The 19,800-nt window shown below is 35.2% G+C and overlaps 1 protein-coding gene across 3 annotated transcripts in view; it reads right to left on the bottom strand.

Moving 5' to 3' along the window:
* Nucleotides 1-1,395: 1,395 nt before the first annotated feature.
* CDH18 (cadherin 18) overlaps nucleotides 1,396-19,800 on the bottom strand; it is a 155,819-nt gene continuing 137,414 nt past the window's right edge. For 2 of the 3 annotated variants that reach the window (XM_065752086.1, XM_065752089.1), the window contains 4 exons: nucleotides 19,417-19,538; nucleotides 14,812-14,929; nucleotides 3,666-3,917; nucleotides 1,396-2,082 (listed from right to left, as the gene is read on the bottom strand). In XM_065752086.1, coding sequence (XP_065608158.1) covers nucleotides 1,592-2,082; nucleotides 3,666-3,917; nucleotides 14,812-14,929; nucleotides 19,417-19,538 — 983 coding nt within the window. In that variant the 3' untranslated portion in view covers nucleotides 1,396-1,591. Of the gene's footprint in view, nucleotides 2,095-3,665; nucleotides 3,918-14,811; nucleotides 14,930-19,416; nucleotides 19,539-19,800 lie in introns of all 3 variants that reach the window. The other variant, XM_065752087.1, reaches the window with a different exon arrangement.

A 19,800-nucleotide genomic window follows, 5' to 3' on the forward strand; every position in this document is an offset into this window, starting at 1 on the left:
ATTGTAGGTAATTCTTTCTCTGCCAGTCTGAATCTCTCCACACCAGCCCAAAGTAGACAATCTGTACACAGCTTCTGCCCTGACCAGTTTCTCTATGGAATGCATATTGCAAAAGTCAACTTCTGTGAGTAGAGCTCCAATCATTTTAAAAACAGAAGACTTTAGTAGATACTGAAGCTAATCAGTCATAATCCTCTGTGGGATACTATGTTCTCCTCGTCCTCTCATAGTATTATCAGAAGACAGAGAATCAAAAGGTTAAAGTTTCAAACAAACAAAAGTGAAACATAGATCTTATAGATTAGTTATTAAGCAGCCTAAACAGCAAGTTCTCCAATGCAAAAAGTTACTAACACAAGAGACCACTTTATTTAATCCATAAGAACTCAAAAATGGCATGTTTCATTTCTTTCACTCTCCACTGGCTTAAGATGTTTGTATTCCCATATGTTTGAAATTGGGAGAAAAAGAGCCTGTTCTGCTTAGATAGAAATTACTCTGTGAGAAATTAAATATCTATACATTGAACTGAAAAGAAAAAATATGATCATTTTCATCACCTTAATTCTTCTCTGTTCCAGTGAATTACCAGCAGCTCTGTTTTGCTTTTAGACACACACAGAAATAGACACATTATGGTTAAGAGCTCTGTCGTAAGGAGACTGTTGTAACTCCTGGATTAAGATCAGTGAAAGACTTCAAAAGCTCTATCTACTGATGTAAGTGAAGCACGGTGAACCAAGCAACTGCATACTTCAATGGTGCTGCCATTCTTGTTTTTACTGAAAGAATCTATGCTTCATCTGCTTGGCTGCATAAAGAGCACTTCAGACCCATTCCATTTACATGAATGATGTTCCTATAAAAAGATGCATGCACACTGAAAGCAACAGTTCCTCTGGAGTGGGTCTGGAGTTATGGTCTAGAGCCATGTTTGCACTGACAGCTAATGATGCTCCCCTCTGCTAACTGGTTAGGGATAAAAAGACTATGAGGGACATAATGAAATGACATTTTCACATTGCAACCTGCTAATTCAAACAGATTAAACCATCAAAGGACCATTTATTTTAGAGGACAGGTGTGGATTATCCCTGCTGTTAAAGGAAAATGACTCCTAGACTTCTCACTGATAGTAAACCCCATTAGCTACTTCACATTGGAATCACAAAGCCTAGAGTACGGCTAGCACGGCAACCTTAAAACCATTTGCAAATCCTTTGTTCTTCCATTAGCTATCTTCCTAAACAGGCATGATCAGAAACATACTGTAGCTTGGAGACATTAAGCATATTGCAATAAAAGTGTCATTGCCCGGCTTTACTTTAGGTACTGTTATGGATACGGTACCACAGACTTTATTGAGCAATTAAAAATATACACAAGGGACAATTGTTTCTTTTTCTGTATTTTTTTTCAAAATTTTACTTTCTTCCAATTGGAGAACCCAGTTTCAAATATGAAAAGGGCACTTGTTCTACAGTAACTGTGCACAACTTGCTCAGTTCCAAGTACTGTATTCATCTGCTGTTACCATTGCTGTCGTTCTATCTCCAGCTGTTTAGGAACTTCTCTGTTCTGGGAATTACAGCTAAGTTGTTCTTTCTGATTCTATTTCCCCATAGAGTTCAGCTAGCTTCTTGAACTCAGGACCCCAGTCTCCAAGGTAATTATAATCCTGGTCAGATTGTGTTGTGACTGAATCCAGAGAGCTGATAGATCCAGCTTCTGATCTATGACCCTCATAGGCATATGTCTGTAAGGAGTCATACGGGGGCACGCTGGGGTCCAAATCAGCCTCTGCAAGTCTTTGTTTAATGAACTCCTGAACATTTATACTGTCAAGGCTTGAAGAGGGATGATGCCTGGTTGCAGGCTTAACTTCAGGGCGGACATCCCTCCGATATTTTAGCTCTTCTGCAGCTGATGGATTACGTAGTGCTGTGATATCAAATGCTTCTGTGTCTTCTTCTCCACCACCCTCATCGTCGTATGTCACAACATTTTCTCGGACATCTTCTTCTGAAATGATCAAGGGCTCCTTCTTGCTACGTCTTAGAGTGATGAAAAGGACCACAATCGCTAAAGAGAAAACTGCAGATATTAGATTAGGTTTAAAGTTTACAGTTGAAGTAAGAAGACATATGCTTTAGAAACAGTAGCTACTAAGTCATGAATACAGAATAGAAATACTTTCAGTCTAGTATTTGTACTCTGATTTTACTGAGCTTGATAACATCAAGCACATACCTAATTTGGAAGAGAGCGTTATTAGGGTCACAAAGTGAACAGTACATTTTTGTGCAATGTTATATGAAATTACATGAACAAAGATTACTTTATGTCCAGAAAGTACTCATGAAAATTCTACACTGTTGTGTTTCGACATATCAACATGCCAAAAAACAACAAATAGAGACCACACACAATTAAGGAGAAAGTCAATAATGCTACTATAAAAGTACAAATGTCCAACACAGCCTTGTATTCCAAAAGGATCAGTAAAGGACACATTTCTATTTACTTTGCAGGAATACCGAAGGTTTCTTAAACCAATAATTAAATCCACTTGTTAAGATTACTATGGATCTCATATAGGACACAGAAAAGGATAATATACTAGCAGTTAGATGAGAAATGAGTAGCTAAGGTTGACATTGTTCAGAAGCATTGTTAAAGGTTTTCAGAAGTTCGTTAAGACTAATATTCAACATATATAATTAAAATGTACAAATTATTTTTCTCTTATAAATGTTCAATCTTGTATAAAATACTAGATTAAAAACTAAATGTATTACTATGCATTTTATTTTATTTTTTCAGAAAGAAGTTCTTAAGGAAGATGTGATAGTAGGATAGGAGTACTTTTTAGAAAATGTAGAATCTTAAAAAAAAAAATCCTCAAAATGCCCTGTGTGAGTCACAGTGTGATTCTTATTATTTCCTCTCCATCTCTACCAGAGTTCAGAGAGGCACCTGAATGGATATATTCATCCATTTCATCATCATTCATACAGAGATATGTACCCAGCACGTTTTGCCTTTGCCACAAAAAAAAATATTAACTAATTGGTAGCATTCAATTAGGCCTGGGTAGAAAATGAACAAACAAAAAAAATATATAAATTAAAAAAAATAATAAATACAGCTCTTGTAAGAATGTAAGGACATCTATCTACCGGAGCCATCATATTGTCTCATGTGTCCCTTGCCCGAGGAGTATGTTGGGCATTGCTATCAGTTCATCCCACAAAGGTAATTAATGGCTTTTGCATTGTGCTAATGGTGTTTCTTACAGTGTAATGCATTTCAAAAAGCTTTCCTCATCATCTCTTTTCTATCATTTTTTGCACTGCATGGAATTAGTCAGTGCTTTTTTGAAATCTTTTCAAATTACAGAAAAATGATCTGCAGTGCTAATTACTTGATAACCTCTGCAAAAATATTTCTAGTGAATTTCAGATATTCATGAATGTGCTTTAAAGGATTTTTTTCCTATTAATTTTAGCTGAACCTTTCCCCTCTAATCACAGCTATGTGTTTCTAATTACCTCCTACTACCAGGCAGCTTCTGGTTCAAAAACATATCATATTAAAAATTGCTGCCCTGTCACATTCAGAGAGCCAGCAGAAGATGGCAGTACTTAATATCAAAAATGACTTACCAAGAAGAATGACAACACAGAGCAGGATTGCTATTAAAGCTCCTGTACTCAAGCCAGCTGAGGAGAGGAAAGCTTCAGCATGGCATGTTCTCACGCGTCCATCTCTCTCACATGCACAAACCCTAATAGTGAGTGTACTGCTGCTGCTGAGAGGGGGCACTCCACCATCAGAAATCAAAATTGGGAGGTAATAGATATCTTGAGTGGTTCGACTGTATCTCCTTCGTCTTGTCAGGATGCTGGCTGTGTTATCTACATTATGATAAAAAAGAACAGAATCAGATGCAAAATGAAAAATATTATTGACTGTTCATTTCCTATCTAGCAGAAGTACTGGACATTTTAATATTCCACAATCCTAATCTGTGATAATGCACAATCTAGATTAAAATTGAGTAAGTAGCATTTCTGGTCAAAGAAGGAAAAAGAGGAGGCAGAAGAATGTAACTAGAACAAAATAATTAAGCCTTATTCAAGCTTGTGTATTAAAGTCAGTGGATTTTGACAAACATTTTGAACCCAGATTGGAAGTGCTTTAATCCCATGATAAACTGTTGAGAATATATGGACACTTGTAGATGTGAATACCTGGAATTCTGCAAATCTCTGTTGTGGAATTTATACACAACAAGAAATACTTTGTAATCTCAAAGTAATATTTAAATATCTCTACTGGAAAGTTGAAATTCAATTTTCATACGTTACTGTTTGTGATAGATTTCATAGATTAACTGAGCTTTCAGAAAATATCTGAAAGGACTCCTGCAGTAGGAAGAAGAGAGAGGTGGAAGAGAAGGGAAAGGGGAGCTGCAGAGAGTGCAGATACTAGATATTTTAAACTGATGAAGATATAGGTAGATAAGGATGAGAGAGAAAGTGATGCAAAATTTTGTCACTGTTACGTTCATCTGGCATGTATTACAGCAAATGGGAATACTAAAGCCTACTACATGTGCCTTGCAAGAGCATTTATCAGCACTAGTTGGGATGGTAAACTGCCACCCATATTCCTTCACATCCAATAAACCTAAGGAGCATAAAGAGAATGCAGGAGAAGAAATGCTTTGATAATATACAGTTACATCTTAATTTCAAACATGTAATATTTCATTTCAGTTTGTTGCCACCTCTTTAAAAGAATGGGCCTTTGAACAAGAGTCTACAAATAAAGCAAACAAAACTAGAGACTGTGAGATACTGTAAGTGTGAGGGGATCTAGAGAGACACCATGACCAAGAAGCAGGAAGAGAAGTTAGTAGAAAAGAGCTCTCCTCTCATGCCACTTGCACGTGATGTGGATTCCCAATGGCAGGTTTGTAGTTCTAAAGTTTTTTAAAAACAACATAGAGGTGATAAGTGCAAAAAAAATTCTGTATTTTTCTTCCTATTACAAAAACAAACAAACAAACAAACAAAAAGAGCACAGAAAACTTATTTTCCATCACCACTGTAGATACAGCACTAAAAGGGCTTCTCATAAATTATGAAAAAAAGAAGTCTGGCGCACTTTGTGAAAATTTAGTGTGACATTACATCTAATGTGTTATATTCCAGTCCATAAGACTGCTTATTTTCTGCACAGGTATTTGAACAGAGGAGTTAGCTTCAATCTATGTTGGATGCAAAATCTATACCAGGTGATTATTTTTCATGACACATCTTCTGTCAAGCTCTGTACCAAACTTTAGAACATTAATTTAAAGCCAACTCTCTATATTTTATTTTCGTGAATCGCCCAATAATAGTACTGATAAGATCTGTTAGTGTAGCCCACAGGCATAATATCATAGAATATTTGGTGACAGCTTTCACATGAGAAATACGTATGAAGTAGGAATTACCCAAGGTCACAAGGGAGCTAGGCTGCTGACCCAAAAACTGCAAAATATCACATTCTCCTGCATTGAAGCTGATTAGTTATCACAACATTGTGGAAATAATATTTGCAAGAGTTTATAATATATCTTTGATATATTCAAATGGCATAATAAAAATATTTTCAATAGCCAGCAGAAGACGTTTAACAGAGTTGATGAGAAAAAAAAAGTAAATCACTTTTAATATGGGCTTATGAAAATGATTCCTGTATAACTGAAATCTTATGATATGCAGAAGTATTTATTTTATAAACATTTTGTTAAACTTTAACACTACTCCATATTACTTAATCTGGGCCTAGGAAATCCTATTCAAAATGCTCCTGATATTCTCAGCAACACTGAAATTTTTAATTATCATATTGATAAGAAATAAATTATTCTGCACCTAGACTACGGAGTGAATTGTTTTGTTTTATAAATGAGTCAAGTGAAAGAAGAAATCATACTTGATAACATAAAAACTCAGACTGCATTTATTTGATAAGGAAAATTCTTCCCTAAAGCAGAGTGAGCAGTGGTCTTCAGTCCATAATTACAGTCTCTGTCCACCCAGAGAGATCTTACTTGGTTTTCTGATTTAATTTTAAAATACAGGGAAAAATGTAATTTAAGAAAATTGAACTAACTTGTTCTTTGCTACAAGTGTGGTCTATGCTTGATTAAATGCAATTCCTGTACAATCAAAGTAATATATTTTTAAATGCTCCCCCAAAAACCCAAATAATGTTATGGAGCACAGATTGCAGGTGGATTACCTAGATGGCTTTTGAATTTTCAGCACATATATTGGTAAAAACAGAGAGTAAAGTAAGCTGTTTCAACTTTCAGCTACCTAATATTACATTAAAAAATTATATATTTTTTGTTTAATATATATAATATCTTTTCCATTTGCCACTTTCTCCAATTTTTTTAGACCTAGATTGTCAGTCCCTCAGCCCCAGATTCCCTAACAGTTCTGGAAGCATGGATAACAGTCTTCCAAGATTCAAACAGAATACAAAATGACCTTCATTTTTTTGGTCCATCAGCTGCCAAAGCAGTGGCAGATTAGACTCTGGACAGAGACCAAGCATAGAAAAAACAAAACAAAACAAAACAACAAAAAAAAAGCAACCACATAAGTTTGTGATTAATTGGGAATTTCCAATTAATGCATACTTTGCATAAAAAATAATGTAGTCTTTATACACACAAAGTATTGATTGCTGCTTCTGCCTTTCCATATTCAGGAAGAAACTCTTCATCCTCTTCATCATCTTCCTCACATATACGATAGACTTTACTAACTTTCTGGTTGTTCAGTACCCAATTTATAACTCCTTCTTCCTTGAAATGAACCTTGTTATAGCTTATCAGCAAAGCTCCTCTCTAACAATTTCTTTTTTTATCTCTGTCATGGTTCCATGGTTTTTCATTGTTATTCCACATCATGAAATCATGCAGTGCATGGGAAGTAAAAGTGTTAATGCTGCAGTCCCATGGACTGTCAATATACTTCATCTATTTTGGTCTCCTCATCTCAGAAAAGAAGAATTAATTAAAACTCCTGGAAGATTTTGTTTTTCCATTTCCATTTTCCACTTGGAGGGAAAGATAAAACAGACTGGAAATCAAGAGACTTCCCTTCTTTGCTCCCTGGTTGTTTACACCCACAGAATTAGAGTAAGGACTTTGGTTTTGGAAACTCTACTTTTCTCATTTTGTTTGGTTTATTAGCCTCAATTCCAATTACATTGTATTATATAATTATTTTGTGTAATCTCACATTCTGCTACTATATTTAGTTGGTTTTTTTTTCTTAGCTTGTTGCCTCCATTATCATTAATCCAAGCCCATCTCACTACCTTTTCCCTTCCTCCCCCCCCCTTTCCCAGGACATGGGTACATGGGTCCCTTCGCCCCCTTGTCACAGAACCTAGGCTTAACCAGGATGAACTGGACAATCTTCAGTGCTTTGCAGACTGTTAAAAAAACAAGGCTGGGGAGCAAGCGAATATCAGAAGAGTGATCATTCACACTGCTGACTTTTAGCACTCTCCATGGGATGCTGTTGTTTGGGTCAGCTAAGAGTATCTTACATAAAAACCCAACCTAAGGTTCTCATGTGCACCAAGGACCTTCCCAGCAGGCAATGTGGATGTGAGTGCACCAGTTTGCCTTGTGGTGAAAAAGGAAAAAATGAAGAACATTTCCTAACTCCCACCTGACTCTCCCCAGATGCAGACCCATGACATTTCCTTGGGCCCTGTCACTGTCACCAAAGAGCAACCCTGTGTTACACTCTTTAGCATGTAGTTTCTTTTCATGTTATGGTAATACTGTTCTGTTTGGCTGCAATACAGCTTTCATATTATTTCATAATCTCATTAAAAAAAACAAACAAACACAAAAAACAAAAAAAACAGCAACAAAAAAAACAGAAAAAAAAAAACCCACCCATAATAATGAGATCTACTCTCCATTGGGTCCAGAAGTACAAGGACAACTACTATGCAGTGTTCACAGTAAAACTGTGCTATTAAGCTTCACTGCAAGAAAACGGGCCTAGATTTTATTTTAAGTTACACTTCTTAATGTTTTTTCCTCCTCAGCACCAATACTGCTACAATAAACTAAAGCCTGCTCATCTAGAATTCCCCCTGAAGTCATCAGAGAGGCCCACCACTCCCATGTGCACATTTTAGGGCACATACTATCAACAGGAAGAGAAAGAAATTTCAAAAAATTTTTGAGGAGAATTATATTTCAAGTTGCAACAAATAAGAAAATGACAATCATACAACAAAGTTATCCAGAACTAATACTTTGAAAACCTAAGGATGTGTTCAAGCACTTAGCTTAAAACTTAATTTCCTAGTTCCATATCCATAAGCTGTGCATTAACATCTGTCATGTCTTGCATTCTTGAAGAAAAAATTCTTAGATCTTACTCTCCTAACTTCAAAAGTTGACAGCAAAAGTTACTATGAAGAGTAAGAACAATATTTCATTTCTGCTTAGAACTTTACATTATTTTTGTTACAGTTTACAAGCCCTGAAGACTTCAGTTCAGCTACCTTGTCCATTTACTCAAGAAAATTCTACAAATTTGGAGAAGTAAATCTTCCTGGGCCTGTAGCCAAAGGAGGCCCAGTATTCAAATTTGAACAGGAAAGCAAAAACTTCTCCTTCGCTCTCGCTGGTACAGATCTGAAAAAGAGTGAGTAAATCAATATTACCTTATACCTATAGAGGTAATTATGAAAATACAGGCTGAAAAACATCACTGACTTAGTATATTAAAAAAAAAAAAAAGAGAATTCCTGATCAGGAAATATTTCAGTCACTGATAACTAAAAAAATTTGTTCAAGTTTAGCCAAAGTGCATTACCAACTACATCCAGGCAGTCTGATGTTCTAAGCATTCATCTTTTATTGAATTGTTTATATTCTGTATTAAAAACTATTGGAGGACCCATTGAGATGGCAAGTAGGACAAGACAGGTCATGACATGACATAAGAAATCCCACAAAGAAAACTAAAGGCAGCCCAGTACTAAGATAAATGTCAATCTAGGAAAGAGCATACTGAGAGAAGTAAAACAAATTACTTTGCTATATCAACAAAATTAGTTGGAAAGAGGGTATTTTCCATTGAGAAATTTCTTTGGTAGCTGAAAACTTGTACAACAGCCATACAGGGAACAGCAGTACTAGTGTGCTTGGAACTATAGATCTGATTCTTCTAGGCCTGGAAATAAAGTTATTTTTCTCTATAGATTTAAACTGTGAACTTTGCCCTTAGAAGCTGGATAAGAACTAGGATTTGCTGAAGATGAAAGGGCTGGCTGCTAAGGGAAAATTAACAGCAACATGGGGAAAGAAAGAATCGTTTGCTTCACTGTGGTGCATGCTGCCCCAGTGCATGACCACTAAGTCTTCTCACATTTAGGCTGTTACTTTGCAAACACAGCAAGTTAGAACATAAGATTCCTCTCCAGTGGATTTGAGGTTACAGATGGGAAATTCTGCATGGCTGTAACACAGCGCCTCTTCACGCTCTGAAGATGTGACAGTTTGTTAAGCCAGATTGCACACTGCAGGCAAGATTGTTACCACATTCCTCTTTCCATTATCTCTGTCTTTTCTTGTAGAGTTTCTGAACAAAGAAAAGACAGAAAGGCATAGGAAAATCAAAGAAGCTGAAATACAATGGTAACACCAAGGAAGGTGAGTATTTGGAGCACTTTGGAGAATACAAATCTATTTATTATTCACAATTTAGAGTTTCTTTGACACATTATATATTACAGGCAAGCACAAGAGAAATGGAAATTAATAAACAGAGTAAAACCTTGTTTATAGATTAAGACGTTTTAATTTTCAGTTACGAATGTTTTAAGTCATAATTAATAAAACACAAAAAAGATAGACTGGAATGAGAGGCACTTCTAAATTGAGATCATGCAATTCATTTATCTGAGACTATACTGGTAGGCATTTCTTTTCCATTTCTTTACTGATAACTCCTGAAAGTGCCTTTCTGTTTTTTATTGTTTAAAAAAATCAAGACACCAGGAGGTAGCAGCACTGAAGAAGAAGGCACATAGAACCTGTACACTATGAACTAACTTGTCTCCTGGGTCAATCTTAGAACCAATTTCTTTTAATCAAAAAAAGGTTGAAGATGTTCACAGATCTGAGGAAAAAAATCCCTTTTTACCATCGTATGTTGACTGTGTGATAACTGCTTCCTAGGATGGCACTGAACCTGTTTATAGTGACAGATGTTCTACAGATTGTGCTTGCGGTTATCATGCATAATGCTAATTTTGCGCTATACTATTTGTCTTTTCTACATGATTCTCCTACAGTTACAGCTTCTCTTCTTTACAGGATGATACTTCATTGAAGGGCAGTAAGAACATACACTATTATAGAACTTGAAAGAGCATGCCATATCTTTGACATAAATGAAGGAAATAATTTCATAGATGTTTCCCTTTTATGCTGGGTAGCAAAAAGTAGGATTCAACCTGACTTTTAAGCCACTTCAGATGTCCTAGAGTGGCATGGTGTTAAGATCTTCCTAAATAACAGTCATGCAAGGTAAAACTGATTCTTTTTTTACCAAGTTTTGATCTCCAACATAGAAAAAACAGTAATTTGCATCACAGTCATGGTGGATGAATGCATTACAAATTTCATCTTATTCAGATACTGTAGAGTTACCTAGATCTTACCCAAAAGCATTTCACTTATGTGGATATTAAAATAACTTGTGACCACAACGTTACCGAACATTAACAAAAAACAACCTCCGAAGAGTCAGAATTAGATCAGCCCACCTTTGTCTCAGTTCCATAACATTCCCCATGACTGGGCAACTTTCCAAAAGCTAAATGTTTGGGAAAATTGGGCAGATGGGAAAAAATAAAACTGCTTTTTTTTTTTTTTTTTGGGGGGGGAGCAGGGAATTGAAACCTGTGTCCTGAAGAAATAAAAGGAAAGCAGAAAAATATCCTAAAAAAAACAATCCTAAGAATTCTGTGTTGCCCTTCCTTGAAAGTAAGGTGAACTTTGTCTTGCTTTGTCAAGAGAATGTACAAATCTTACTGGCAGTTTGGGTGAATTTGTACAGTCTGCACACAACCTTACTGTCCAAGAAATTTACAAGACCTATTGGAGCATCCATTATAGACTGTATGTCTTGTGAAAAACATACCACCAGCAAAGCATTGCTTTATAGTGCATAAAATTATAAGTGCTCTCCGGCACCAAAGGGATCTGTCCTCTGTAGATTCAATATTTTGCTAATTCCCTTAAAAGTGTGGTGTTCAAGGCCAGGTTGGTTTGGGATTTGGATAACCTGATTTAGTGGAAGGTACCCCTGCCCATGGCAGAGGAGATAGAAGGTCCCTTCCAACCCAAATGATTAGAGCTCTAAAATTCTATAAACAGCTCTGCTCAGACGAGGCTCTTTCACCATAATGCCCAGGCAAATTTTAAATTGGACTTGAAGTAGCTGATATTTTTGATGAGGCAAAAACTCTAAATTTAAGGCACTACTCAAAAATGATCAGGATTTCAAAATTATCTACTGTAATGTTGTAAAAATCAATGTCAGAAGAACATGTACAACAAATAACTCAGGTAAGTAGTATTCATACTGTAAGATAAAAGCACTTCCAAATTAAACAACAATTTGGTTGTTCAGGTTTTAATAGAAACTGCAACACTTCCCTTGACAGAATGAATTGTAAACAGCCCTGCTTTCATTAAAAAGCCATCATAAAGTACAATTCTCAAACAAAGAGGCTTGTTTCCTGGGTTTGCTTTCTAAAATTGCAGACTTCAGGGAATGATTACAACCTAATGCATTTTCTTTGTACAGCAAAGAAATTTTATTGCCATTCTTGTTTGTCTTGCTTACATGGGTATGGATACTGCATCATTTTGCTAGCTGTCTTCTTGCTCACACTCACTCTTTTTTTTTTTTTCTCTCTCTGAATTGTCAAAACATAAAAAACTTCAGCCAGTATCAAAGAATGTACTATAGCATAAGGTAGTCAGTAGGGAAAAGTATCATATTCAGTCATTGTTTTCTTTCCTTTAAGATGAAAATCATAAACACCAACAGAGTCCAAAAGGTGATCCAATCAATTCTTAGGTTCAGGTAGACTGCATATTTGATATAGCTCGATATCCTCTTCTATGGGTTATAGCTTCTGTATTTTGAGGGGTGTACTCAAGAGCCGGAGCTTTAAAACTACAGATTGTTAATGAGTAAAGGCTCAAGCTTAGGCTCAAGAGATATAACTTTACTTGGTCATACAATCAATTGTATGGACTGACAGTTAAATATCTATTTCCTATGCAGAAACAATGGTATAGTACTAATCTGAATCATACACATGTTGAGATTGAATATGCAGGCATGTAGGAACAAAATAGGAAATGTTATGTTTGTGTAACTCTTCTACATTTCAGTTAAGGTTTATTAACGTGTTAAAATGTGTTGGATGTGTTAAAATTTAAGGATCTAATTTGCTACTGTAGTCTTTTATCTTGTAGCTGTTCTGGTAATGGAGTAGAACAGAACATTCATGAAGTAATGCACTGTAGCTCAAGAGCAGTATTCTGTTGTTTAGGGTGGTGAAAGCAAGAGAAGAAAATATCTCCTGAGATTTTTGTGAAATTAATCATTAGTCCTGAAAAAATAAAAAGAGAGGATGATCTGATCCAAAGAAGTCTGTAACAGAAATACAGCTTTGCATTCACAGGAAAAGCTATTACTGATCACCACTTGAAGGGAGTGTATAAACAGGAGGGGGAATGATTGTTCACATGGGTTGACAGTGAGAGGACCAGAGGAAATGGTTTTAAACTAAGACAGGTTAGATACTGGGAGGAAGTTTTTCACTCAGAGGGTGGTGACACACTGGAACAGGTTGCCCAGAGAGGTTGTGGATGTTCCATCCCTGGAGGCATTCAAGGCAAGGCTGGATGGGGCTTTGACCTGCCCACAGCAGTGGGCATTGAAACTAAATGATCTTTGAGGTCCTTTTCAACCCAAGCCATTCTATGATTCTATGATTTCAATATGACTGAGCTTTTGTTTTTCAGCATTTTGCAAAACACTGAAAATGCTCTTAAGGCAATTGCTGACAAATTTCTACACAAACCAAGCCAAACCAAACCAAAATCAATTCCTAGAATCCCAGCCTGTATTGGAGTACTAAATGCAGAAATAAAATAGCCAACTTGAAAAAAAACCATAAAAAATACTTCTGCCCAGCATTTCTCAGCTTTTTCCTGGAATGCAAAACAATAGAAATTAAATTTCTGAATAGAGATAGGCGATATATAAGACAAGTGTGAATAGAAAATAACTGGTTATTTTGAATTTACTGTATAAATTTTACTTGTATTGTACAAGTATTTTATTACAGAGAAAGGTTTGCCCAAAAGGGCAGTTCTTAAACAACAGACTAAAGTGGTTATATGTTGAGTAAAACTGTACCAATTCTTTAGTTTCAAAGTTTTCTGGTGGTTTATCAAGTTGGATTTCTTGCTAGGATTTAAGCTAAAATGTCTTTGCACTGAAGTATATACAAACTGGAAGTATTTGGAGTTTCTGTTTGTCTAGTAGTTTTATGTGAAATGTTGCAGGAAATGCATACTTACTTTTTATCTCCTTAGGTGAAATAAAACCCAATTTTAATAATTTTCTAATATTGATAGCTTTATTATTTTCTGTGCTAAAAACAGTTACACACTGGAACAGATTCCTGAGGGAGATTATGCAGTCTCTCTTCCTGAAAAGTTTCAAAAACAGGTCAAAATATCTTTGAAGAATAGTTTAAACATCATGTATATTTTCTATGTACAGTGATGGAGTTAATGCTTCTCAGTCATGACAGATGTGCAGTGTTCTGTAAGACCGCAGGAAGTATCCCATGGTATTATTGCAGAAACACAACTACAGTAAAGCCAACAACCACATATTTCCACACACATGTATGAACAAAAGCAAACAATACACTCCCACACTAAAAAACCCCAGAGGAAAGCAACAGACAACCACTTTAAGTCTAATCTCATTTTCAATAGAGTGCAAAATGGAAACAATTATGTAAATTGTATAGTTGATTTTTCTTTGGTTGGCTTATTTTGTTTACATTATTTATTTATTTATTGAAAGGCTAGATGGTTCTTTGATGCAAGAAAATTTCAGAAACATTCAGCTAGATGACTCTCAAGGCACCTATTTGGTGCACCCATTGTGTACCTAGAAAGTATTGAATGTAGATTTTAACTGCACCTTATGAGGTAGGGCATGAAAAGGTAGACTACCATTCAGGATACACTGAAAGACCTACTCTTGGTATCATATTCATAAATGCTAGCAAAAATTAAACTTTTTATTCACCTTGAATTCTTAGTTCCTCCCTTAAGGAAGGCAATAACCTTGAAAGTAAAACCTTGAAAGTTGGCACTGCCTACCAAGAAACAGATAAAAATGTCAACACATTTCTAATTAATCCACTTTCTAAAACCATTTGTGAATGTATGAGCTACAAATGCTAAAATGAATAAAGGAAAAAGAATTTCTGATATTTCATGTTTTGCAGTATGTTGTAATGTCTTTGATATTAATCAATTTGATGATGACATATTAATTTTTCCCTTTTGTCAACAAATGCATGGAAATAGTTCTGCTAAATGAGACATCCCAGACAAAACAGAGATCCATTTTGTACAGAACTGTGTGTTTGAGTTACCTTCATTGTCCCTTAGAGTAAAGTTGGGATTCAAAGAAAGCCCTTCATCAAGAGAAAAATGGAATCTGGCCCCATTTGCAGAGTTATCTTTGTCAGTTGCAGTGATGGTCTGAATTACCTGAAATAAAAATTAACAGTAAAAGTCTGAAATTTGAACTTGACCTCAATGTTACCTGACCTTAGCAGAATGATCAAATTTTGCTTATTTTAATTTTCTACTTGACTGCTGCTAAATTCAACAGATTATATGACTGGGTCATTAACTTGATTTTTCTAGCGTGAAATGTTCAAAAGATAGATAAAAGCATCTAAAGCACCTACACTTTCCAACATTCAAATATGGTACAGGTGAAAATCCTGGTATGGAGATTTTCATCATCTGTGTTGCTTCCTTCTTACCTTTAGAATTACACTTTTGCCTAAACTTTCATTTCTATAGAGTCTAAATTCAAGCTGAACCAGAACGGTCTATCCAGTGCACCATATTGCTTGACAACTTATACAATGAGACGTAATTTAGTATTAGGAAAAGCAACCTTTTAAGAAAAAAGGCAAGCTCTCTTTAAAATTCTAGATAAGAATCAGTTTTAAAATTGTCAGATAACAGAAAATGGAAAACAGCCACTACTCCTGGGTACAGTTTGGTTTGCCCCAAAGGAATAGAATTAGACGTAGTAACTATGTGCAGGAGAGGTATTATTGAAAGGTAAGACCTTTACCTCCAAAAGCCCTGACGATTTTTAAAATTTACTTTCAACTAAACTGAGCTAAGCTTTGGGAATGTGTGACCAAGCAATATTTCTAACTCTGCTTTCATTTTTGTGCTGGGCCTGGAAGCTCAAGTGATAAAATAGAATTTAATAAAAATTGGTCTTGTGATATATCCACTGAAGCCCACATAGAGTGCTGCACAGAGCTGATAGATATCCTGAGGGAAATGTAAAAGCGGGAGGGAGAAGGGCTCCTTTCATGAGAATTTTTCTGTTCAGTGTTCATCTGCAGTCTGTCTGGACTGAACCTGAAGCATAAACAGTGTGGGCTCCAGAGGGTTGATCTATTTTAAAATAAAAAGACAGCACACAGTTCTCTAACTCCATTCATGTACAAGTAGCAAAACAAATACATTTTAAAGCCAATAGACTACAATAATAATTCTACTGAACATATACAAGAAAGTATATTCTACAGACTACGCTTTTTTTAAACAATTAGCAGAACTACTGAAAACTGCCTAGAATTTTTTCTCACAGTATTTTTTAATTGATCTATAGAAGAATAAGATCAAATTGAAATGTTGATAATCATGAAGTTTGCCAAAGTCATGACAATACAGGTGAAAACATTAAGTAATAGCTACTCTCTCCTACATTTTGAAAAGATGCACATGAAACTGAAATAAGTACCATGCAAAAGTAGTCAAATTTATCTATCTTATATACGTATTTTAAGTTAATCTTGAAAAGTTATGAGAAAAGCAAGACAAAAACAGAAGTTGATGTAAGAATATTTTCAAGACAATCAGTTTCCATTATTACTCAAATACTAAAAATACAGACATATGCAATTCATATATAGCTGCAATAAACTCAGATCAAATCTTAAAACAATGTGAACTGTTAAATACTACTCATAACTCATATGTATTCTTTATCAGTGAAAGATATGTCACTTAGCTATGTACTTTCAGGTTTTATTTGAAGGCCTACTAGATCAACTTTTGTCCCGTTGTCCTCTCTGAAATGAAATGTTGCATGATATTTTACAGAATCTGGCTTCAGGAATATTCCCTTTTGCGACAAAGACGCTTTTGATCAAGACCTCACTAACAGAAGACTAAAAATAATGAATAATATTCATTAAAATCCAGCAGTCTATGTATTTTCTTAGACATGGAAATTTGAGTATCCCCTGAATACAGCAACATACATAAAAAGTACAATATCACATGATACCGAAACCATGCTTTTCCAAATGGAAAATGGACACTGTATGTGTAATGGGACAGGTCAAAATAGCATCAGAACGATTCTGGAAAGAAAAAGGGCCGTGTTCCTTCAGAAAAGCTCTTGATTTCCAAGGAACAGATTTTGACAATAGTCTTCTAGAGGTGAAGAACAGCAATGTGCATCCATTTGACATCCGAATGTACTCTGGTCCCTTTTCTAATTAATAGGCCAACTAATTATTAGCCCACTAACAGATGTAAACATGCACCTCATCAGAGCTGCTGATTAAAATAAAAATGTAGACAGAGAAATTCAACTTCTGTTAACCTCACTGACAGTACTAAAGAGATTAAACCAAAAGGTTACACCATTTTTTTAAAAGTTGATCAGAAGAGAAAGAATTTTGGTAATGAAGGAGAACTAGTTGAAAAGGACAGATAGCAGGTATTTCCTGTTCAGATGCTTTTCAGAACTGAATCAATACACAAGAAAATATACATTAAATACACATATGGCCAACTTACAGCAGAGGCATACCTTGCCATCTATAATTCACTTCCTTTCACTATCAGAAATACCAGTGTCCAGGACAAGGTAGCTCTTCTTGGCAGCACAATGTTTATACACCCTGATTCTGAAAAAATGTGCGTATGTGCACATGTGCATGTGTGTTACATACAGTAATAAATGGTGTCAGGGAAATGACATTTCATTACTACTAAAACTTTTTTTTTATTCCTATCCTGAAAAACACCCAGAAATAATTTTATTTTTTTTTTACATTAACATGACTAGTAGACCTTGTAAGCATTCAGAAAACTGATAATTCACCCCTGCGCTTTCCATAACAAAGCATTTAATTTGCTCTCATTTTCTTAAAATTAATAAAATGAGTCTCACCTGAAACAAAGGAGAATTTCTAATAGTACCTCATGGAAAATTATAAAATTTCATTCTCCTCTATCAGCTATATTTCACAATCATACAGAAAATGAGTGTATTTCTAGAACTCAGGGTTCTCCAACTCTGTATAACATCTGTGGTCAAATCACAACTGTTTTAATTACTTTAATATGTGAAATCTCTTCAGCTTCATCTGGAAGCTGTTGAAGATACAGAATTTAGTTTCTCTGTAAGTGACCACTAAAGGAGAAAAACTATCACTTCATTGTGGAAATTATCATCTTCTCAAAAACATTTTTGAAATGCTTTAGGGGGGTTCATTAATGTACATTTTCTTAAGTTTTATTATTATTGTTTTGGAAAGTAAATACATTGAGCCATGGCAAGAAAAAGAATCAGGAGTCAGATTCTGTCTTTGATTTCTCTCTGTAGATGCCTTTTCTGAAGATAAATAAGTAAACGCAAAAAGACTGCAAATGACAAGCAATCAGTATATTTTGTACATAATAAATTCAAAATAGATATGCTAGCACAAATGCCTTCAATGGCTAGGCAGCTTATCTCCTTACTGCTGAGGAAAGAAACAAGGTCTCATACAGGATGGGACAGGGCTTCAGCCCAACTTCAAGTATCAGTCAAGTAGCGGTACCTGGTAGTATCTGACTTGTATTTTAGTGATATGTTGTACTACTCATTCTTACCAAATGAAGGATAGTTCAGAATAAATGCTGTCTTTATAGCAACTCAAAACTATTCACCTGGACACATTTTCTAGCACAGGGAAAGTTGTTTAATTCTGCAATCTTTGCTTATTTGTTATTCTTTAATGTTTGTTGTCCATTGACATTTCCCTAAAACAGAGAGCAAAATCTTCTGAGTAAGGGAAAGGTACTTTTGTATCTTTTTCTTGTTGTTGTTTTCATGTTTTTATTTTGTTTTGTTTCATTTTTACAGCCCAAGGATGTTGCAATGTCTTCTGAAGCCTAGTTGTATTCTGCATATAAAAGTCAGAGTATGTCACATAAGGGCATGATGCAAGCTCACAGTTCCAACCTATAAGCTATGTAATAATGCATAACTGGCATAAAGATCTGTGTAACAACTCAGTCTATGCAAAAAAGGCACTTCTGGTAAAAAATAAAATCTTAGTAAAGTTGTCAAATCATGGACCACAATGTCATCCATCAACCATGGAGCAGTAGCTGGAAAGTAATTGTTTCTTAGTCTGAGTTGCAACCTTCCCTCTCCTCATAGTTGTGGAAGAGCTGTTCAGCATGTTTTGCATAAAGACACTTCACAAACAGGTTCACCCTCACTGTGACTTTCCATCAGAACCCTTCTGAGCAACCAAACATGCAAAAAGTGAGGACAGCAGCCAGAGTAATCAGTCATTCCACTGAATTATATTTTAAACCTTTCTCCCACATGGCACTCAGTGAGAGCTGTTAAATCTGCTTCATCAATTTGTTATGGGATAGTGGCTTTTTGAATTCCATCTGACAAGATTAAAGTTTTTGCATTGTATTTTCTTGAAATAACAAGGAAAGTACCTTGAATGAATTCCCAATCTTCTGCATTTATTTTAAGACAGTTAAAATACAGACTAATACATTTAAAAAGTTGGGTCAAATGTGATACATGAAAATGAAATCAGGAAGAAATATGGTGTGTGGCCAAAGTTAACTTTTAACACATGTAGCATTAATACATAAAGTAATTCTTCTTTCTCACTGAAGAAAAGATAACTGTGAGTTACCTGACCAGGCTTTGCATTCTCACAGACAACTACGTCATACTCTCTGGCAAGCTCCGGAGGGTTGTCATTGACATCTAGGATTCTAATGCCTACTGGAACATGGCTCACTAGCCCAGGATTGTCTGAAAAATACACAAAGGGTATTTATATATATTCAATATTCACATAATTAATTATATAATACATAGAATTTTCAATACTACACAGCAATATATTCAATATTATACAATATTGAATACTATATAGATATTATTTTACAAATATAATTCAAATTATATTATTTATTCAATATTTAGTGACTTCCTCAATTAAAACATGATTTCTTAACACAGTAACCGGATGAGAACTGGATACAGTTGCAAAACTTTAGGAAGCAAGATAATA

The sequence above is a fragment of the Cyrtonyx montezumae genome, unplaced genomic scaffold (genome assembly GCF_038088225.1).
Source record: "Cyrtonyx montezumae isolate F1298 unplaced genomic scaffold, pur_monq_1.0 scaffold_8, whole genome shotgun sequence".
NCBI lineage: Eukaryota > Metazoa > Chordata > Aves > Galliformes > Odontophoridae > Cyrtonyx > Cyrtonyx montezumae.